Source organism: Oncorhynchus gorbuscha, linkage group LG22 (genome assembly GCF_021184085.1).
Source record: "Oncorhynchus gorbuscha isolate QuinsamMale2020 ecotype Even-year linkage group LG22, OgorEven_v1.0, whole genome shotgun sequence".
NCBI lineage: Eukaryota > Metazoa > Chordata > Actinopteri > Salmoniformes > Salmonidae > Oncorhynchus > Oncorhynchus gorbuscha.
In genome coordinates, this window is record NC_060194.1 from 28974095 (window position 1) to 28998405 (window position 24311).

Consider the following 24311-nt stretch of genomic DNA (forward strand, 5'->3'; position numbering starts at 1 on the left):
AGAAAACTGGAAACATAAATGTTCTTTCAACATTCCCATGAAACGTGTCTAGAACATTAATATCTTAAATTCTGAGAAAATGGTTACTAGTTCCTGGTCAATTCTATTTGACATTAAGTCTCTTTGAAACATTTCTTGCACATCACGGGAACATTCCTATGAAAATGTTAGTTAATGACTTAATGAGACTCTTAAGGGAACATTTGTTGTTAGCTGGGTACCTGTCTGGAGTGCCAAGTGGGGGCGGGGGTTGCTCTATTGGGATTATTCTATTGGCTCCATTGCAACAGGTAAGCTCAATCAAGCACAGATACAGTATTTTAAATGATCTAAAATAGTATTTGAACCCAGGTCTGATTCATTCCCCTGGGGCTCAGGAGCGATAGATGTGAACGCTGCTGAATGCCTGAATGGAGGAAGGAGGTGGAGGCGAGGTAGAAAAGGGCTTGTTACACTGTTAGCGCTCGGGCCACGGTTCTGTTTCCTCCTTAACCACTTTCTCAGAAGCTATTGTGATTATGAGGACCTTATTCTGCTGCCTGAGGGAAACCTCTTCCTCTCCTCTCTCCCTGGTGCTGCACTAAGAGATACAGTATATAGATTAGGTTTGTGTACTGGTGGAGGGGAAAGCAGGTTCCACCTTCCGATAACCTGTGATACAGGTTTGTAATAGCTATATTTCAGATGACATTGATATTCCCCCTTGTAACTGGCGACACAGGCGTTAACACAATAACAGCTGCTCTGCATTAAATGGCTTTTGCTACACTGCCCTCTTCTGCACACATATGGAACTGAAGCCACCACCGTAAAAATAAGAAAAGGGAATTATTCATTAAGTTGTCATTAAATTGCTGTGGTTATTCATACAAAAACCTAATCAGGAGATTCATAATATAATTTTGTTTCAGCTAGTTATGGTTCACCATAAGAAATTGATTGCAACTCATTTTTATGTGAACATCTCAATAGGGCTAGATTTATTGAGGGCTCTGAAGTAGGTTTTCATCATGGATCTATCTGTACTTTCCTCCAATCATCTTTCCCTCGATCCTGACTAGTCACCCAGTCCTGCCGCTGAAAAACATCCCCACAGCATGATGCTGCCACCAGCCTGCTTCACCATAGGGATGGTGACAGGTTTCCTCCAGATGTGATGCTTGGCATTCAGGCCAAATAATTCAATCTTGGTTTCATCAGACCAGAGAATCATGTTTCTCATGGTCTGAGTACTTTAGGTGCCTTTTGGCAAACTCCAAGTGGGCTGTCACGTGCCTTTTACTGAGGAATGGCTTCCATGTGGCCACTCTACCATAAAAGCCTGATCGGTGGAGTGCTGCAGAGAAGGTTGTCCTTCTGGAAGGTTATCCCGTCTAAACAGAGGAACTCTGGAGCTCTGTCAGAGTAACAATCAGGTTCTTGGTCACCTATGTGACCAAGGCCATTGTCCCCTGAGTGCTTAGTTTGGCTAGGCGGCCAGCTCTAGGAAGAGTCTTAATGGTTCCAAACTTCTTCCATTTAATAACGATGGAGGCCACTGTGTTCTTTTTTGGTACACTTCCCTCAGATCTGTGCCTTGACACAATCCTGTCTCGGCGCTCTACAGACTATTCCTTCCTCCTCATGGCTTGTTTTTTTTTTGCTCTGACACGCACTGTCAACTGGGACAATATATAGACAGGCGTGTGCATTTTCAAATCCTGTCCAATCAATTGAATTTACCACAGGTGGACTCCAATCAAGTTGTAGAAACATCTCAGTGACGATCAATGGAAACAGGATGCACTTGAGCTCAATTTCAAGTCTCATAGCAAAGGGTCTGAATACTTATTTAAATAAAAATGCACTATATATATATAAGTGTATGTAAACTTCCGAATTCAACTGTAGATACATATAGTAAGTCGCTTTGGATAAAAGCGTCTGCTAAATGGCATATATTATTATTATATTATATATACACGCATACAGAGAGAGAGACAGAGAGAGATATATGAGAATATATATATATATTCTCATATATCTCTCTCTGTCTCTCTCTCTGGGACAATATATAGATATTCTCATATCTCTCTCTGTCTCTCTCTCTGTATGCATGTATATATGTATCTACAGTTGAATTCGGAAGTTTACATACACTTAAGTTGGAGTCATTAAAACTAGTTTTTCAACCACTCCAGAAATGTCTTGTTAACAAACTATAGTCTGTTAGGACATCTACTTTGTGCATGACACAAGTCATTTTTCCAACAATTGTTTACAGACAGATTATTTCAATGTATCACAATTCCAGTGTGTCGGAAGTTTACGTAAACTAAGTTGACTGTGCCTTTAAACAGCTTGGAAAATTCCGGAAAATGATGTCATGGCTTTAGAAGCTTCTGATAAGTGACATAATTTGAGTCAATTGGAGGTGTATTGGATGTATTTCAAGGCCTACCTTCAAACTCAGTGCCTCTTTGCTTGACATCATGGGAAAATCAAAAGAAATCAGCCAAGACCTCACTGGTTTTTTTTTCCCTCCACAAGTCTGGTTCATCCTTGGGAGCAATTTACAAATGCCTGAAGGTACCACGTTCATCTGTACAACCAATAGTACGCAAGTATAAACACCATGGGACCACACAGCCGTCATAACGCTCAGGAAGGAGACGCGTCTGTCTCCTAGAGACGAACGTACTTTGGTGTGAAAAGTGCAAATCAATCCCAGAACAACAGCAAAGGACCTTGTGAAGATGCTGGAGGAAACACAGTATCCACAGTAAAACGAGTCCTATATTTACATAACCTGAAAGGTCGCTCAGCAAGGAAGAAGCCACTGCTTCAAAACCGCCATAAAAAAGCCAGACTATGGTTTGCAACTGCACATGGGGACAAAGATCGTACTTTTTGAAAAATGTCCCCTGGTCTGATGAAACAAAAATAGAACTGTTTGGAAATAATGACCATTGTTATGTTTGGAGGAAAAAGGGGGAAGCTTGCAAGCCGAAGAACACCATCCCAACCGTGAAGCACGGGGGTGGCAGCATCATGTTGTGGGGATGCTTTGCTGCAGGAGGGACTGGTGCACTTCACAAAATAGATGGCATCCTGAAGGAGCAAAATTATGTGGATATATTGAAGCAATCAGTCAGTTAAAGCTTGATCGCAAATGGGTCTTCCAAGTGGACAATGACCCCAAGCATACTTCCAAAGTTGTGGGAAAATGGCTTAAGGACAACAAAGTCAAGGTATTGGAGTGGCCATCACAAAGCCCTGACCTCAATCCTATAGAACATTTGTGGGCAGAACTGAAAAAGCATGCGTGAGAAAAGAGGCCTACAAACCTGACTCAGTTACACCAACTCTGTCTGGAGGAATGGGCCAAAATTCACCCAACTTATTGTGGGAAGGTTGTGGAAGGCTACCCAAAACATTTGACCCAAGTTAAACAATTTAAAGGCAATGCTACCAAACACTAATTGAGTGTATGTAAACTTCTGACCCACTGGGAATATGATGAAAGAAATAAAAGCTGAAATAAATCCTTCTCTCTACTATTATTCTGACATTTCACATTCTTAAAATAACTTGGTGATCCTAACTGACCTAAAACATGGAATTTTTACTAGGATTAAATGTCAGGAATTGTGAAAAACTGAGTTTAAATGTATTAGGCTAAGGTGTATGTAAACTTCTGACTTCAACAGTATGTTGGTGCTTTTTTATGTGTTGAATCATCCCAAGCCTATTCTCGTGTTTGGTCTCTGTGTCCCCTCCAGTTTGCAGCATGGGTAGACGCTGTGGTGTTTGTCTTCAGTCTGGAGGATGAGATCAGTTTCCAGACAGTCTACAACTATTTCCTGCGTCTGTCCAGCTACAGGAACACAGCAGAGGTCCCCATGGTCCTGGTTGGGACGCAAGGTATTTAATTTTAACCTTGATTTAACCAGGCAATTCCCTTATATATATGGATATTGTTTGGATTGTTTGTTTCATCCCATACTGAAGGAGAGGGGAGATTCAGCAATACTTCAAGGACAATGCAATTAAATACATAAGATTCTTTATAGCTAAAAGTTTATCCAACGTGTTTCGGCTTTTGGTATTCATCTGGCTTTTTACAGAAGTTAAACATAATGTGGCTTTTATACATTTTAAGGGACCAATCACAATAAGTATACAAATATAGACATGGGACAAAAGTGGTAGTTTGTGGCTTAGCCGTAGCCAGTTGTTAATATACAACTTACATAAATCACCTGACCTAAAATAGGGCTGGGAGTTTTCTGACCCTGACTACATGCCCTGACCAGGAACAACTCTGGGCCTTAGTTTTAGCATAGACTTGAGCCTTTAGGGTTCATTTACAGAATCCCCAAATGTAAAGCCTACTGTATATTATTCAAAGTGACTACAGTCTTGTTGGTGCTTTTTGTCTCTCCCCAGATGCCATCAGTGCTGCCAACCCCAGAGTGATCGATGACTCGCGGGCGAGGAAGCTGTCCAACGATCTGAAGCGCTCCACCTACTACGAGACCTGCTCCACCTATGGCCTCAATGTGGAACGAGTCTTCCAGGATGGTGAGGGCTGGGTTACTGGGCACTGGGGACTTACTGTAGCTTGGCCATCATGTCACTGAGTACTTCATTTCTGGTCCTGGACTGGCATTAATGCAACCATTTCAATGAATCAACTAATATCCAATCCCTTGATTAACTTAGTAGCTGAATGGGGTGTGTCAGTGCTGGGACAAAAATGTGGATCCCTGCGATCAGGAGTACATAATGCTGGTCTTCAGTGTACCGTTGTAGAGGCCAACGTCCACACATCGTGTTTCTATTGCTATCCAGAAACCAATCTTCCCTAGCAGATGATTTAGCCATTCATACTTTCTACTGAATGGCAATGTAATGCCAATGGAAAAGACATGGGAAGGAAATTGGTAAGGGATATATAATGTTGGACTCTGTCAACACAGTGCCAATAGCCAAGATGAACCTTAGTCAACAAATGATACAACTCTCAGAGAAGATTCTACCCATGCTGCAAATCGCTAAAATGGTGCCCCCAACCAATTGTGTTTTTTTTTGTGTTTTTTTTGCGTTGTTTGTAACTTATTTATTTAGTACATAATGTTGCCGCTATCGTCTCTTATGACCGAAAATCACAATTCGACATCAGGACTGCGATTACTCACCATGGACTGGTAGAATCCTTTTTTTCCTTTAGTTAGTCTGATGAGCCGAACGCGAACGCGAACGATATACTGCTTTCTCGGGAACAGGCCCAGATCCCTGTGAGCTGCGTGAAGAGGAGGCGGAAAAAAGGGGCCAGAGGGCAGGCTGCCTTCTGAGAATTCATAGGTGATCGAATAAACCCCCACTTCCTTCCATTCTGCTAACAAACGTGCACATTTTGGAGAATAAAATAGATGACCTAATCGGAAGGTTAAACTACCAACTAGACATTCAAAACTGTAATATCTTATGCTTCATGGAGTCGTGGCTGAATGACGACACTATGAACATACAGCTGGCCGGTTATACGCTGCACCGGCAGGATAGAACAGTGGTGTCTGGTAAGACAAGGTCCAGCTGACTATGTATTTTTGTAAATAACAGCTGGTGCACGATATCTAAGGAAGTCTCGAGCTATTGCTCGCCTGAGTTAGAGTATCTCATGATAAGCTGTAGACCACACTATCTACCTATCTAATGTAGCTGTTTAAATACCACCACAGTCAGAGGCTAGCACTAAGACAGCATTGAATGAGCTGTATTCCGCCATAAGCAAACAAGAAAACGCTCACCTGGGACTTGAATGCAGGGAAAATTAAATCCGGTTTACAAAATTTCTATCAGCATGTTAAATGTGCAACCAGAGGGAAAAAAACCCTGGACCACCTTTACTCCACACCCAGAGACACATACAAAGCTCTCCCTCGCTCTCCATTTGGCAAATCTGACCATAATTCTATCTTCCTGATTCCTGCTTACAAGCAACATTTAAAGCAGGAAGCACCAGTGACTACATCAATAAAAAAGTGGTCAGATCAAGCAGATGCTAAGCTACAGGACTGTTTTGCTAGCCCAGACTGGAATATGTTCCGGGATTCCTCTGATGGCGTTGTGGAGTACACCACATCAGTCATTGGCTTCATCAATAAGTGCATCGATGACATCGTCCCCACAGTAACCATATGTACATACCCCAACCAGAAGCCATGGATTAAAGGCAACATCCGCACGTCTGTAGCCATGAAGTGCTTTGAAAGGCTGGTCATGGCTCACATCAACACCATTATCCCAGAAACCCTAGACCGACTCAAATTTGCATACCACCCCAATAGATCCACAGATGATACAATCTCTATTGCACTCCACACTGCCCTTTCCCTCCTGGACAAAAGGAACAGCTATGTGAGAATGCTATTCATTGACTACAGCTCAGCATTCAACACCATAGTGCCCTCAAAGCTCATCAATAAGCTAAGGACCTTGGGACTAAACACCTACCTCTGCAACTGGATCCTGGACTTCCTGACGGGCTGCCCACAAATGGTAAGGGTAGGTAGCAACACATCTGCCACACTGATCCTCAACACAGGGGCCCCTCAGGGGTGCGTCCTCAGCCCCCTCCTGTACTCCCTGTTCACACATGACTGCACAGCCAGGCACGACTCCAACACCATCATTATGTTTGCCGATATTACAACTGATCACCAACAATGACTTGATGGAGGTCAGAGACCTGGCAGTGTGGTGCCAGGACAACAACCTCTCCCTCAACGTGATCAAGATGATTGTGGACTACAGGAAAAGGACTACAGGAAAAGGAGGTCCGAGCACGCCCCTATTCTATTTGATAGGGCTGCAGTGGAGCAGGTTGAGTACTTCAAGTTCCTTGGTGTCCACATCACCAACAAACTAACATGGTCCAAGCACACCAAGACAGTCGTGAAGAGGACACAACAAAACCTATTCCCCCTCAGGAGACTGAAAAGATTTGTCATGGGTCCTCAGATCCTCTAAAGGTTCTACAGCTGCACCATCAAGAGCATCCTGACTGGTTGCATCATTGCCTGGTATGGCAACTGCTCGGCCTCTGACCGCAGGGCACTACAGAGGGTAGTGCGAATGGCCCAGTTCATCACTGGGGCCAAGCTTCCTGCCATCCAGGACCTCTATACCAGGCGGTGTCAGAGGAAGGCCCTAAAAATTGTCAAAGACTCCAGCCACCCTTGTCATAGAGTTCTCTGGTTAGGGGCTCGTAAATAAGCACTTCACTGTAAGTTATACCTACAACTGTTGTATTGGGTGCATGTGACTAATCAAATTTGATTTGATTCGGTTCAGGGAGAAAGCATCTCTGAATTTACCAAGGTCATTCCAATCTTAATCTGAACACAACAACACTATCCTGGTTACCACAGTACATTTAGCAAAACAAATGATGGGTCCACACTCAAAAAGATGTTGCATAAAACTTACTTAAGTTTTTAATATTTTACATTTGTTTTACTATATCAGCATACACAGACATTCTGGCTTAACAGCCTTCTTCAGTGTGTAGGTACAGCACATATTTTTAACAATAACTCTCATTTACTCTCCAAACACTCTCTTTACCAAACGTATGAATACAGTGAGTGTACAAAACATTATGTCTACCTGCTCTTTCCAGGACATAGACTGACCAGGTGAATCCAGGTGAAAGCTATGGTCCCTTATTGATGTCACTTCAAATCTACTTCAATCCGTGTAGATGAAGGGGAGGAGACAGGTTAAAGAAGGATTTTTAAGCCTCGAGACAATTGAGACATAGATTGTGTATATGTGTTTTTCAGAGGGTGAATGGACAAAATATTGAAGTACCTTTTGAACGGGGTATGGTACTAGGTGCCAGGGACACCGGTTTGTGTCAAGAACTGCAACGTTGCTTGGTTTTTCATGCTCAACAGTTTCCCGTGTGTATCAAGAATGGTCCACCACCTAAAGGACATCCAGTCAACTTGATCCAACTGTGAGAAGCATTGGAGTCAACATGTCCCAGCATCCCTGTTGAACACTTTCAACACCTTGTAGAGTCCATGCCCCAATGAATTGAGACTGTTCTGAGGGCAAAAGGGGTTGCAAATCAATATTAGGAAGGTGTTCCTCATGTTTTGTACACTGTGTACATAACGCAGTGTTCACTTTTCCCTTTCGTTGTTTGTTAACACAAGGAGCCTTGTTGGTTCCGCACTGTTTTAATTGCTTCCTTTTAAGTAATTAAAAGACGTGTAAGTGTTTTGAGCGGCTTCTCCATTCCCCATTCTACTTTAGCCGTCAAAAGCGATACACCACCCAGCTGTCAGACATACAGTATGTAAACTCATCTCTCCACTTCGGCCCTCATTCACGTCTCACGGAATCACAAATCTCCTTCCTGCTGGAGTCTATAGAGAACGCAACGCTGTCTGCATGGCCAATCATGTCCCTCTATACTACACATGACAGGCTAATTTGGTTTACATCACACCACAGATCTCCCTGGGTTAAAGACAGTCTCATTTGGTTTACATCACACCACAGATCTCCCTGGGTTGAAGACAGGCTCATTGGTTAACATCACACCACAGATCTCCCTGGGTTGAAGACAGGCTCATTGGGTTAACATCACACCACAGATCTCCCTGGGTTGCAGACAGTCTCATTGGTTAACATCACACCACAGATCTCCCTGGGTTGAAGACAGGCTCATTGGGTTAACATCACACCACAGATCTCCCTGGGTTGAAGACAGTCTCATTTGGTTAACATGACACCACAGATCTCCCTGGGTTGAAGACAGGCTCATTGGTTAACATCACACCACAGATCTCCCTGGGTTGAAGACAGGCTCATTGGGTTAACATCACACCACAGATCTCCCTGGGTTGCAGACAGTCTCATTGGTTAACATCACACCACAGATCTCCCTGGGTTGAAGACAGGCTCATTGGGTTAACATCACACCACAGATCTCCCTGGGTTGAAGACAGTCTCATTTGGTTAACATCAAACCACAGATCTCCCTGGGTTGAAGACAGTCTCATTTGGTTAACATCACACCACAGATCTCCCTGGGTTGAAGACAGGCTCATTGGGTTAACATCACACCACAGATCTCCCTGGGTTGCAGACAGTCTCATTGGTTAACATCACACCACAGATCTCCCTGGGTTGAAGACAGGCTCATTGGGTTAACATCACACCACAGATCTCCCTGGGTTGAAGACAGGCTCATTTGGTTAACATCACACAAATCTCCCTGAGCTGTAGACAGGCTCATTTCTCCAAACATACTGCAGCAGTATATGCCTTGGAAATGGAGATGCTTTGTATCTCTGGAGAACTGTATAAGTTAAGGTTCATCTCCACATATGTGCCTGGTTAAAGATAATTGTTCTGAAGTGGTTGTTAATATCAGTAGACTTGTTGATATTAGAGTTGACATTGTGGAGTTATCCTGAATTATACCTATCCTGAAAGTCATTGTACTTTATAACAGAGTCGTCAATTGACCTCTTGTTGTTGATTCCTAACTCTCTGTTGTTTGTCTGTGTCTCATTCTCTCCCACCCAGTTGCCCAGAAGGTGGTGGCTCTGAGGAAAAAACAGCAGCTGTCTATTGGTCCGTGCAAGTCCCTGCCCAACTCTCCCAGCCACTCATCAGTCCCCAACGCATCCATCCCCTCTGTGCATATTAACCAGGTGAGGGCACACATCCTGAATATTTCTAACTAAACCCAGGAGTATTCCTGGTCACATGACCCGACTCAGGGACCTAGTTTTAGTTGTAGGTTATTACTAGGTCCCTGAATTGTTCCTGGTCAGGTTATGTGGTCAGAAAAAAACAATGAGCTTCTTCTGTTAAAATTGGTACTAGCAGAAAGACATAGGGCTGGGCACTACTGAAGATATGCTGGGCACTACAGAAGATGTGGATAGGCTGGACACGACAGAAGATGTGGATAGGCTGGACACTACAGAAGATGTGGATAGGCTGGACACTACAGAAGATGAGGATAGGCTGGACACTACAGAAGATGAGGATAGGCTGGACACTACAGAAGATGTGGATAGGCGGGACACTACTGAAGATGTGGATAGGCTGGACACTACTGAAGATGAGGATAGGCTGGACACTACAGAAGCTGTGGATAGGCTGGACACTACAGAAGATGTGGATAGGCTGGACACTACTGAAGATGTGGATAGGCTAGACACTACTGAAGATGTGGATAGGCTGGACACTACAGAAGATGTGGATAGGCTGGACACTACTGAAGATGAGGATAGGCTGGACACTACAGAAGATGAGGATAGGCTGGACACTACAGAAGATGTGGATAGGCTAGACACTACTGAAGATGTGGATAGGCTGGACACTACAGAATATGTGGATAGGCTGGACACTACAGAATATGTGGATAGGCTGGACACTGCTGAAGACATAGGGCATACAGGAGCCTACATAAACTATAGTATCTATGGTGTTTTCGCTTTCCCAGATCCTGCCTGTAACTGACCAGTCTGTTCTCTCTGTCTTTTTCTCCCTCTTTCTCTTTCCATCTTGGTCTCTCTTCCCTCCCTCCTCCAGTCGGCAAACGGCGGGGGTGTGTTCAGCGACTACTCCTCCTCTGTGCCCTCCACTCCCAGCATTAGCCAGAGGGAGATGCGTATCGAGACCATTGCTGCCTCCAACACGCCCACACCCATCCGCAAGCAGTCCAAGCGCCGCTCCAACATCTTCACTGTAAGTATGCGGCAGCTGATGCAGAGCAACACCCACTCACATTACTAGAGGGCACAGTACTGCACACACACATACTGTCCACTATATGGAGACAAAGACAAAGCTACCCTTTCTGGCTGTTTCAGATACAGGCACAAAAAGCCTTCCTGGCTTTACTCTTTATACAAGCAACTAAAATGGGTAACGGGGACAAAATATAATAACAATATGGTTGTTGGTTACAACTTGGGTTGTATTTTGAACCCATACTATGAAAAAAAAGCTTAATTAATTTTTTTCATTTCTTATTTTAAAGCAAATATCAAAGCTATAAGCACTGTGGAGAAATATCTCAGCTTTTTTAAACCTTTTTTTATGTTGGTGACATTTTTCTTTACTTTCCAATTGGAAGTAAATGAGCGCATTAATTACTCATCTTTCACTTATACCCTCCTCCTGGCCTCACTGTCTCAATCTTTGGCCTCCCTCCCTCCCCCTCTTATTTTTACTAGATTCTTTCTTTGCAGTGACTCCCTATTGGGGGAGAGGGGTGAGGCAAGGCTACACCTCACTAAAGCCAGCAATGCCAGTCCCCTTACCCGGCCACACTAAACTGAACTAAAAGTCAGGAACATTACCCTTTCAATCAGTACAGAGTCAGATAATGCATGCTCTCCCTCTCTCCCCCCTCCACCCCTACCTTACTGTAGGTATCCCTACCCTAGTTATTCCATCTCTGACTTTTGCCATTTGACCACTACCAGTGTACTTACCACAGCTTGCCCTGCTCCCATTACCTATACTTATGATAGCCCTAGTTAAACTTTTATCCTTACTCTAGCTTTAACCCAACCCAAATGTACCGTATTCAATCTTGTGGCACAGCTCTAACCTTCCTTACCTTTGCGACCCTTGCACTAACCACTGTACTTTTCACAGTCTCCTTTTCTTTTACCTCTACCTTCTCCCCTAACCTTAGCCCTCTCCTGCTTCAATCTACGCTCATCTCTTCCCCAGCTCCCCTTTCTCTTATCTCTACCTTCTCCCCTAACCCCAGCCATGTCCCTTTTTCTAACCAAGTTCAACCCTGACCCCAGCCTTCCCACATCCTCCCTCACTCTAACCTCTCCCATCTCCCCCTACCCCAGCTACTGTGGTAGCCACCGCTGGGCTACAGGCTCTGGGCAGCAGAGCAGGCTGTGTGTCAGTTAGTAGCGCCCCTTGTCTTCTCCCTCCCCCTGCTAGGTAGTGACTAACCCTGTCCACCAGAGAAATGAGCCTCTGCCCGTCTGCGTCATGGAGATGCCCAAGCACGCCACCTATCCCGTGTGGGTGCCCGAATGGCAGGCCGAGCGGGAGTTTCAGCTCATGACCTTCTGAGGAGCAGCAAGTGGGAGGGCGGGAGTGCCAGGGAGGGGCGGAAGAGAGGTCGAGGGGGGGGGTCGACGACTCACCGTATCCCAAATGACACTTCAAGAGCAAGGAAGACATTGCCATTTTTCCAATACAAGAGAAAAACCTAAATAGTTTTGTTTACCAAGCATTCACTTTAAGACTACACCTTTTCACCTTGCTTTTTCAATCTCAGTTCAGAGGACCGCTTGAGGACACAGAATTATTTACACGCCGTACACAATACAGTAGTCCTGAACATCTCTCTCTGGCCACACATAGTTACAAAGAGAGTATTATAAAACCTGCAATGCCACCTCTTCTAATCATAGTAGTGGGTAACTGTGATCCCTAACCATTTTTTATTCAGTTGGGGAGTTGTGGTCAAGATAGAGACAAAGCCTTAACATCATGGGTTATTTTAATAGGTTTTACGACACAATAGTGTCTATTTCTCTCTCAACCCTTTTGATTTCACATTCCTTTTCTTTTTGCGGGCATTTTGACCAGATAGACCTTTCAAAAGCACCCAAACCAATAAGGAACAACACTGTGGCTAACTTTGCGGTCATATTCATGAAACCACTTGTACTCACAGTTTTGCTAGTTAGAATATTCAGACACCTTTTCCCCAAAATATTTCAGTTTGGTTTATTTCACTTTGGAGATTTATGTAATATGATCATAGCTCTATGATACATTATAAAGCACAATTTATTACTCTTCTCCATCGCTAGTCAAAGGTCACTGAGCGAAAAGGTAGAATACCACAGTGACGACTTAAACTTCTCTGTATCCCAGTGCACAATCTGATGATGCCATGCTGTCTGTCCACATTTTGTAGCTTTTGGGATAAATTCAAAAGTACTTCAGATATCCCCATACTGATTATACAAGTAAAATAAAATTGGATTGGTCACATGCAAATGGTTAGTATATGTCATAAGCATTTCGCTACACTCGCAATAACATCTGCTAACCATGTGTATGTGACCAATACAATTTGATTTGATTTGTCTAATCAGTATTTGGGATATCTGAAGGGCTTTGGCGTCATCTCAAAAGCAACAAAAAACAATTTTATTACAAATATGAATATCATTGATTTAAGTTACTAACTATATATTTTTTGGGCACTGGGCACAATTTTAATATTTTAATTTGCTGAAATAGGCTACCTTGAAAACATTTGGACATTTAGCTTTATAGTGCATTGCAAACTGACAGATGACTCTGCCTCTATTGGAGCTTTTCATAATAGTTTTAGGGTGATTTTATTTCTCAAAGGTCCTAAAAGCTTTACTCAGAAAGATGTTGGTTTATCCACCATGTATTTTCACCACCAGTCAGTTCAGTCAAACCAGCCATAGTCATCACCCTCAACCCACTTCTGTCATGACTAGTAATGGCCACTAGGTGTCAGCTGAGTACACAGAAATCCTTTCCTAGTGCTTCCATGGTTTAGTAACCACATCAATAGGTTTGAGGCATTTTTGTTCTTTCTTTATTTTCATAAACATTGTCATGACGAATTGAAGAGTACCTTTTTGCATACTCCCCCACCCCCATCCCCCATTTTGTCACATCTAAACCTCATAGCCATCAACTCTCATGTATAATTGTCAGCCATTTTCTTGACATGTTTTTAGTTCCTTTCATTACTTTTGTACGTTTTACTGGATATACACCCTTAAGGAAAAAAATAAAAAGACGCTCTGGAATGTTTTTTCTTTTCGATATTTGCAGATTTCTGCTACTGTTCCCAACCTTTCTTCATCAAAAAGGGCTTTCTAACTCCTTCCGCATTAGAAGAGCTCTGTGGTATCAAAAATCAAACCGCATTGCACCCCTAAATGAGTTGTCCCTCTGGCCTGTCATTCCCAATAGGGAGGAGTAATGCCTAGGGACTAGAGCGTTAAAATAGTTTTTGCTGCTTAACCCTAGTGTCCCCTTTGCATCCTGGTTTATGCATCCTGGGTAATGCATGATGCACTATGGAAACCATACAGCTTTGTGACAAGACAGCAAGTAACGTTGGACGTTTGGGAGTCAGTTCATGCTCAAAGTGAAAAACAGTCATATTCACACACTCTGGAGTGTGACAGAATGTAGGGACTCTTTTCTGCTGGAAATGCCCCCCCGTCCTTATACCCCACCTCCGTACTTCAAACTTGCCACCCATACAAACAGTCTGTGTACAGTTAAGTCACGCTTGGAATTATGATTCAACCACTCAAAGGACACTTCCTCTTACATGACATCACTTCTCTCTTACATGACATCACTTCTCTCTTACATGACATCAAACTGCTTTTTGCCATAAAATGAGGACTCGAGGGAAGGTTGCAAAATTGTGTCAACCTTCAATAAATTCCCTGGTTTTCCCAGAATCCCAGTTGGATGATTCCGGAATCAGGAGATAATAAGCAGGAAATCCAGAAATCTCCAACCAGGAGTTCTGGAAAACCAGGGAATGTATTGAAAGTTCCCAGAATTCTGCAACCCTAACTAGAGGTGTGAAGTACTTTCAGTTGTTGACTTCCCTCTTTCTTTCTTTTTTTTCTTTCTTTTTTCATTTCTCTTTCTTTTCAAGGAAGGTCTTGAATGGACTTGAATATGTGGTCAACTTAAATAAGGGTATGTTAGGGGTGATGTTGGATCGTTTTATGAAGGCCTTCATAAAAATAAGAGTAGGGCGTCAGGGAGAAGTGGTATCATACAGAATAATGAATAACGAATGGGAAATGGATTGCACCGACTTGTATGAATGTAGTTTCTATTTATTTAATTCGACTATGATTTTGGAATGATTAATTTCTCCATTCTTTATTATTGATATTTATTTACTTGATTTCTTCTTTATTCATTTATTTCAATTTTGGGTTTGGTATGAAGATTATGAACTTATTCCATAATCGCTTTTATATCATTTAGGTATTGAAAAATATATGACTGCTGTATATCTTGTATTGTATTTACAATGGTACTCTATAGAAAGTATATGATATACATATGAAATATATAAAAAATAAAAAAAAGATGCCTTTATTGTCCATCCTATATTTTGTGGGAACTGCAATGTTTGGCTCATTATGTTGATCTTATTGGAAAGTGAAACCTGTGACTTAATTTGTATGGTGTCTGTATAGAAACAAAAATTATCCGAATAAAACAATAAAATGTTGAAAATGATAAACCAGAGTTGGTTTACTTGAACTCAGACTCTACCTCTCTCCATTGGTGATTGATTGGGCATCCCTTCATCCTGTTCTGAGTGAGATCATAATAGTCTTGTCTGTTGGTTATGAGTGACATTTCTTGTTCTTCACCTGTTAGTCTGTGCTTTGGGGATCTTCTGTGTCCAAGTACTCTGTTTGTCATAACATGGGATAATACTGTATGTTCACTGCTTGACTATTTTCCCTGCACAGTCTGTCATTTGAAATGTCATGTATTTGCAGCAGGTGTTGGTGAAATGTGCTGCTGCACCTGTTCACTGATGGGTTCCACTGTTGTTTATAATGAACATGTTTAACAGCACCTGTATTTCTAACCCTAACACTGTGGATGATTTGAAATGCATTTCCCACCTGGTGTTTCAACAGGAATTTCACAGGTTTAAGGTTGGGAGGAAAAGCAATATGAAATTCCTATTTGATAACTTTCTTTGTCCGTCTTGTAAAATAACCTTCTCTCCCCCTAACCTGCCTTTCCTACTTTTTATTGCATTGCAACTTGACTTGTCAATGGATCTATGCAAAAAGCCCCTGCTGGCCTTAGAATCTTGATTTGGGACTGATCTGGAAGGGCCCACTGTGGGCCTGAGAGAGGGGTGTTCCTCTCAGATCTGGAAGGGTCCACTGTGGGCCTAACAGAGGGATGGATCTCCCGTGGGTTTACAGGACTGAGTCATGACTCAACGTCGTCTTTTGGTCTACTACCTATTTATTAAGTGTTGAGATGTTTCTTATGTTCTGGTCTGTTATTTTGTTATTACTGCACGTTGATGTTCCCGCTGTATGTTACGCTGGTCTGCTTGTTTGTTTAGCTTTTTGTTGTTGTTGTTAAGAATTTTGTTTTGCGATGTTGAGTCCGCCCCCCCAAACCCCTCTCCAGACACACACGATCCACACACCCTAACCTCCAAGCATTCTTACCTCTGACCCCCATGCTCACCTTGATACACGCACCTCACTCAACTCCCACCCCATCGCCATGGTTTGTTGCTGTGACTGACTGACTGACTCTCTTGTTTCCTTGCAGTCACGGAAAGCCAACAGTGAACAGGCAAAGAACACTGACAGTAAAACAGATAGCATAGGCAGTGGAAGGGCCATACCCATCAAACAGGTGAGTGCCTCTCTCTACTACTACACTAGTCATAGGTTTTGTCTGAAATCACACCATATTCCCTATATAGTTCACAACTTTTGCCAAGGGCCCTGGTCAAGAGTAGTGCACTATATAGGGAATAGGGTGTCGCTTTTGGCACAACAATAGTTTTCACGTAAGTATAGCACATTCACTGTGTAAGTAGCACATTTCTGCCCGTTAGTGCATATATACACATTAATATTTGACAAGTTTTGACCATAGATATGATCTGGGGAGTGTGTTTGCATAAGTGTTCAGGAAATGTTTAGTGTGGGTGGGTAGAGTAAGAAAAATATATAACCACTAGATGGTGACGTGATACAACATTAGGAATAAGAGAAACCAGTAGTGCTAAGGGTTCACAGAATTACATGAAAAAGAACATCAGAATTTTCCTGCATGGATATCAAGACATACACATCATAATCTTTAGATTATGTCCTTACTGGATGTATAGATGTCAGGTTGGATGGGTTCTAAGATTTAGACTATTAGGCACTATTGGCCAAAGCAGTTGTCAAATGTTATGCAATCATATTCTGGTATGTTTAGGTGTCACATATTGACAGGGTATTATTTTCAGCATTAGAGATTTCTCTGGCAATGTAGCTTGTAATGCCTCTCCGAATGTTGTGGTATGTTATATATCATATATAACATTGCATTAAAACATTTGAAGTGGTCATGTGTAAGAACCATGAGCCTGGGCATGTAACCAAGCTTCAAATATAGTTTGAATTCTACAGTCTTTAATATTAATTTCCCTTTCTTTTTAGAAGTTCAAAATATGCTAAACCCCCCTATGAAGTGCAGGAGAATAACACTTCACATTGAGTATGGGTCATTTGTTTTAAGGGTTTAACTTTGAACCAGGATGAGGAGTCATTGACACATTCATTATTCTCTGCTGATTGTATGAGGGCTTTTAGAAAGGGTCAGCATCCTTATCCTAGAAGTATCCTTCTGAACCAGGAATTATGGGAATGGTCAGTGTACACTTAATTTTAAACGTGATAGGCAAAGTATTCCCTGCTGTTCAGGAACCTGTCCTCATTTCTGGACATTTAGAAAGAATACAAGTATAAAATCAACGAAACACATGGGAAATATTGGCAAATGGAGAAAAAAAACTTTGAATTTCCATTTGTTCCCAATGAGAACTGTAACTAGAAAAGTGCATTTCCTAAAGAAAGTGTGGTGTGCTTGCTAGCTTTTTTAGGGTGTGCTTGCTAGTATTTAGGGTTTTGACATTTTAATTGACTGATTGGATAGCATCAACTAGCTTAAACATGTGAGCATTGGTTTGGTGTCTCTAGCTTAAACTGATTGGATAGCATCAACTAGCTTAAACATGTGAGCATTGGTTTGGTGTCTCTAGCTTAAACAGATTGGATAGCATCAACTAGCTTAAACATGTGAGCATTGGTTTGGTGTCTCTAGCTTAAACAGATTGGATAGCATCAACTAGCTTAAACATGTGAGCATTGGTTTGGTGTCTCTAGCTTAAACTGATTGGATAGCATCAACTATCTTAAAAATGTGAGCATTGGTTTGGTGTCTCTAGCTTAAACGGTTCAAGAGTTATCGTTTCTGGATGATTTTATGCAACTGTATGCAAATTTATATAGATAAAGTTGATACAAGTTTAAGAATTTGAAGTTAGGATAGCCTGAACATGAGAAAGTTGGTTTAGTGTCTCTAGCTTAAACTGATTGGATAGCATCAGCTAGCTTGAACATGTGAGCATTGGTTTGGTGTCTCTTGCTTGAACGGTTCAAGAGTTACCATTTCTGGGTTATTTTATGCTAATTTATATAGTTATAGTTGATAAAGATTTGAATGAATTTGAAGTTAGGATAGCCTGAATGTTTTATAGTTGGGCTTGTAGCTTAATTGGCTGAGGAGCAGGACCGTTTATTCGTATGTTAATTTATGCTAATTTAAAATGTTTATGGTGCAAAAATATGTATGCTATTGAAATTATTTTTACAAGTAATCTAAGTAGGGTCAGTCTGAATATGCCAATGTTGGTTTGGTTTTGATAGTTTAAAATGTGTAAGAGCAGTGGCAAATTCAAATACTTCCCATTCAAGCCTATGGAGCTATTATCAACACTTAACATTTTATAGTTCAAAAAGTATTAATGGTTTTAAAAAGTATTTGACAAGTGCACGATTCCAGACCGGTCTGCACATTTTAAAGTTTGAATTGCGTTTCTGGCCCAAACGCTTGAAGACTAGGTACGTTACGGTCTAAACTGTCACCATGTAAAGCATGAAGCACACAGAGAATCTCACTGCCGGTAGGTACTTATCACACTGGGAGGCCGTTCCTTCTCTTGCTTGATTTTGAGCCAATCAGAGAGCATGAACCCCCACATTGGGAATCCAACAGGAGTGACAGCAAAACGTTTTTAAAAAGACAGCATTTTATCCATACATCCACGGTTAAATGTCACGAGCCAGTCACACTTCATATCCAGTGTACTGTACGCTATGGGATGGTATCTAGTTAAGTGCACATACGCAATGCACACAACACTAAATACTTCCTCCAAACTAGCTAACCACTGTAACTAGTATTGTATTAAAATTACATCACAATGGATTAGTTTACATGAAAAAGCTGCCTGTGTTAGCAGCCGAGTATGTGCAGTGTCCTTAGCTAGCCAGCTATGTTGTGTTAGCTAGCGAATATACTAACATTAGCTAGCTCGCTAAACATTTGGCTGTGGGCTGGCACTGGCACTATTGGATTATGAGAGTGAATTAAATTGTTTCTTCATCATCTGTGGCCATCTGGCTAGTATCAACAAGGGATTTCTACAAAATAGCAACATTAGCACAGCTAGTTAGCTAACATTTGGAATCTACAGTGCCTTCAGAAGGTATTCATACCCTTTGACTTATTTAATATTTTGTTGTGTTACAGCCTGAATTCAAAATGGATTAAATATATGTTTTTATCACCCATCTACACACAATACCCCATAATGACAAAGTGACATATAAAATAAAAGCGTTTTTTAAATTGAAATACAGAATTAACTAATTTACATAGTCACACCCCTAAGTCAATACTTTGTAGAAGCACATTTGGTGGTGATTACAGTCTTTTTGGGTAAGTCTCTTAGCTATGTCAAGTTGATTGTTGATCATTGCTAGACAGCCATTTTCAAGTCTTGCCATAGATTATCAAGATGATTTAAGTCAAAACTGTAACTAGATCACTCGGGAATGTTCAATGTTGTCTTGGTAAGCAACTCCAGTCTATATTTAAGCAATAAGGCGTTAAAAGGGGGTATGTTAAACCAAATAACAAAAATAATTGCTTGTGTTAACAATGGTTTATTGGCATTTGTCATCAGGTTGTGCTTTTGGCCAATATGACCACGGCTGCCCTTAAGGGCTGTTCTTAGGCACAACGCATCATGGAGGCCCTAGACACAGCCCTTAGCCGTGGTATATTGGCCATACACCACAAACCGATGAGCTAGCTTTATTACTTTTCTTTTATCCTAAAAACCTCCCTGGTCCTTGTTGATGAAAAGCATACCCATAACATAATGCAGCCACCATCATACTTGCACTCTTTGCTTTTCCTCTGCAAGGACTAGGGAGGTTTTTAGAATAAAATAAACATAATAAAGCTATAAGCATAAGGATTTGTTGTATTTGATTTGCCACAAACCCAAGACTTTGTATTCAGGACAAAAAGTTATTTTCTTTGCCACATTCTTTGCAGTATTTTTTATTTATTTATTTTTTATTTCACCTTTATTTAACCAGGTAGGCAAGTTGAGAACAAGTTCTCATTTACAATTGCGACCTGGCCAAGATAAAGCAAAGCAGTTCGACAGATACAACGACACAGAGTTACACATGGAGTAAAACAAACATACAGTCAATAATACAGTATAAACAAGTCTATATACAATGTGAGCAAATGAGGTGAGAAGGGTGGTAAAGGCAAAAAAGGCCATGGTGGCAAAGTAAATACAATATAGCAAGTAAAACACTGGAATGGTAGTTTTGCAATGGAAGAATGTGCAAAGTAGAAATAAAAATAATGGGGTGCAAAGGAGCAAAATAAATAAATAAATAAAATACAGTTGGAAAAGAGGTAGTTTTTGGGGTAAATTATAGGTGGGCTATGTACAGGTGCAGTAATCTGTAAGATGCTCTGACAGTTGGTGCTTAAAGCTAGTGAGGGAGATGTTTCCAGTTTCAGAGATTTTTGTAGTTCGTTCCAGTCATTGGCAGCAGAGAACTGGAAGGAGAGGCGGCCAAAGAAAGAATTGGTTTTGGGGGTGACTAGAGAGATATACCTGCTGGAGCGTGTGCTACAGGTGGGAGATGCTATGGTGACCAGCGAGCTGAGATAAGGGGGGACTTTACCTAGCAGGGTCTTGTAGATGACATGGAGCCAGTGGGTTTGGCGACGAGTATGAAGCGAGGGCCAGCCAAAGAGAGCGTACAGGTCGCAATGGTGGGTAGTATATGGGGCTTTGGTGACAAAACGGATTGCACTGTGATAGACTGCATCCAATTTCTTGAGTAGGGTATTGGAGGCTATTTTGTAAATTACATCGCCAAAGTCGAGGATTGGTAGGATGGTCAGTTTTACAAGGGTATGTTTGGCAGCATGAGTGAAGGATGCTTTGTTGCGAAATAGGAAGCGAATTCTAGATTTAACTTTGGATTGGAGATGTTTGATATGGGTCTGGAAGGAGAGTTTACAGTCTAACCAGACACCTAAGTATTTGTAGTTGTCCACGTATTCTAAGTCAGAGCCGTCCAGAGTAGTGATGTTGGACAGACGGGTAGGTGCAGGTAGCGATCGGTTGAAGAGCGTGCATTTAGTTTTACTTGTATTTAAGAGCAATTGGAGGCCACGGAAGGAGAGTTGTATGGCATTGAAGCTTGCCTGGAGGGTTGTTAACACAGTGTCCAAAGAAGGGCCGGAAGTATACAGCATGGTGTCGTCTGCGTAGAGGTGGATCAGGGACTCACCAGCAGCAAGAGCGACCTCATTGATGTATACAGAGAAGAGAGTCGGTCCAAGAATTGAACCCTGTGGCACCCCCATAGAGACTGCCAGAGGTCCGGACAGCAGACCCTCCGATTTGACACACTGAACTCTATCAGAGAAGTAGTTGGTGAACCAGGCGAGGCAATCATTTGAGAAACCAAGGCTGTCGAGTCTGCCGATGAGGATGTGGTGGTTGACAGAGTCGAAAGCCTTGGCCAGATCAATGAATACGGCTGCACAGTAATGTTTCTTATCGATGGCGGTTAAGATATCGTTTAGGACCTTGAGCGTGGCTGAGGTGCACCCATGACCAGCTCTGAAACCAGATTGCATAGCAGAGAAGGTATGGTGAGATTCGGTAATCTGTTTGTTGACTTGTCTTTCGAAGACCTTAGAAAGGCATGGTAGGATAGATATAGGTCTGTAGCAGTTTGGGTCAAGAGTGTCCCCCCCCCCTTTGAAGAGGGGGATGACCGCAGCTGCTTTCCAATCTTTGGGAATCTCAGACGACACGAAAGAGAGGTTGAACAGGCTAGTAATAGGGGTGGCAACAATTTCGGCACATAATTTTAGAAAGAAAGGGTCCAGATTGTCTAGCCCGGCTGATTTGTAGGGGTCCAGATTTTTCAGCTCTTTCAGAACATCAGCTGAATGGATTTGGGAGAAGGAGAAATGGGGAAGGTGTTCTTATTCTCCATGGACTTTACAGTGTCCCAGAACTTTTTTGAGTTAGTGTTGCAGGAAGCAAATTTCTGCTTGAAAAAGCTAGCCTTGGCTTTTCTAACTGCCTGTGTATAACGGTTTCTAGCTTCCCTTCCCATATCACGGGGGCTGTTCGATGCTAATGCAGAACGCCATAGGATGTTTTTGTGTTGGTTAAGGGCAGTCAGGTCTGGGGAGAACCAAGGGCTGTATCTGTTCCTGGTTCTAAATTTCTTGAATGGGGCATGTTTATTTAAGATGGTTAGGAAGGCATTTAAAAAAAATATCCAGGCATCCTCTACTGACGGGATGAGATCAATATCCTTCCAGGATACCCCAGCCAGGTCGATTAGAAAGGCCTGCTCGCTGAAGTCCCGTTTTCATCCCGTTTTACAGTGATGAGTGGAGGTCGTTTGACCGCTGACCGCTGACCTGACGTTTGACTGCTGTATTACTTAAGTGCCTTGTTGCAAACAGGATGCATGTTTTGGAATAGGGAGGCAGGGTAGCCTAGTGGTTAGAGTGTTGGACTAGTAACCGGAAGGTTGCAAGTTCAAACCCCCGAGCTGACAAGGTACAAATCTGTCCTTCTGCCCATGAACAGGCAGTTAACTCACTGTTCCTAGGCCGTCATTGAAAATAAGAATTTGTTCTTAACTGACTTGTCTGGTTAAATAAAGGTCAAATAAAATTAATATATATTTTGTTATTCTGTACAGACTTCCTTCTTTTCACTTTTTCATTTAGGTTAGTATTGTGGAGTAACTACAATGATTTTGATCCATCCTCAGTTTTCTCCTATCACAACAATTCAACTCTAACTGTTTTACAAAATTCAATAGGCACTCGCACATCTGAGCAATCTTATTTTTGTTGCATGGCAACAATTGAACAAGATGAAGGAAAAAGGAAACCACACACTGCTCTTGATACTATCAAGGGCAGTGTGCTGTTTCCTTTTTCCTTCAACTCTAACTGTTTTAAAATCACCATTGTCCTCTTGGTGAAATCTCTGAGAGGTTTCCTTATTCTTCGGCAACTGAGTTAGAAAGGATGCCTGATTCTTTGTTGTGGCTGGGTGTATTGATACACCATCCAAAGCCTTATTAATAACCTCACCATGCTCAAAGGGATATTCAGCTTCTCATTCTTTTTTTGTACACATCTACCAATCGGTGCCTTTCTTTGTGAGGCATTGAAAAACCTCCCTGGTCTTTGTGGTTGAATCTATGCTTGAAATTCACTACTGATTGAGGGACTTCACAGATCTGTAACACAGCAACACACGTGGACATACATTGCCAAACAACACTACTGCCACCTTCTGGTTTGGAGTATTTAACAAGGCTGAGTGAATGATAGCTTTAAGTTCTTTGCTGTGTGAACACAAAAGAGGTGGACTGCCAACACTGTTCAGAGGTGCTAAGTGCTGTCGGCATGCAAACGTTTGACAATCTTACCGGTATATCTGAGCTATAAATCTATGGCTGTTTTATTGCCATTGAAATGCATCGGAAGCTCATTTGAAATATTGCTGTAGTACATAAAGTACAAATGCTATGAAAAATGTTTTCTCAGGAAATCTAAATTGGGGCAGTCTGCATGTTTAAAAGTTGGTTTGGTGTTAATCTCTTAAACTGTAGATCGGGCCAAAGAAATTAAATAATAATATCCGTATGTAAGAAATCTAAAGCAAAGCACACCTAATGATCAGCAAAATTCTCCTCCATATCAGTGACCAGGTTTAAATCAGGTTTAATGGGATTAGGCCACCAGGGCCAAGTGAGAGGGAGGTCAGTTGACAGAGATCTTAAAGAACCCCCACCCCCTAAACATACATAGTTACTGTAAGCTCTCCCATTGATTCCTCCCTATCTGATTATGGCCTGAAGTATGGCCACTTCCCTGGGTGGGTATCATAGCATCTTCAGACAATAAGATAAGACCAGCTCCCATCCCATCTACCCAGGCAGGGCAGGGGGGGGTGTATTAAGAGTAGCTGATGGCCTGACCTGGCCAGTGAAATGCACAATCAGGAAGATCAAAGTGCCAATGTGAGCTTAATTACCCCC

General features: G+C 42.0%; 1 protein-coding gene across 3 annotated transcripts in view; it reads left to right on the top strand.

The window, feature by feature from the left end:
* LOC124009166 (arf-GAP with GTPase, ANK repeat and PH domain-containing protein 3-like) overlaps positions 1-24311 on the top strand; it is a 286671-nt gene that overhangs the window by 180808 nt on the left and 81552 nt on the right. For all 3 annotated transcript variants that reach the window (XR_006834233.1, XM_046320712.1, XM_046320711.1), the window contains exons 5-9: positions 3762-3903; positions 4429-4563; positions 9589-9716; positions 10606-10761; positions 16396-16482. Coding sequence is in view for 2 of the 3 variants with exons in the window: in XM_046320712.1 (XP_046176668.1) it covers positions 3762-3903; positions 4429-4563; positions 9589-9716; positions 10606-10761; positions 16396-16482 (648 nt within the window). In the remaining variant the exon portion in view is untranslated. The remainder of the gene's footprint in view (positions 1-3761; positions 3904-4428; positions 4564-9588; positions 9717-10605; positions 10762-16395; positions 16483-24311) is intronic.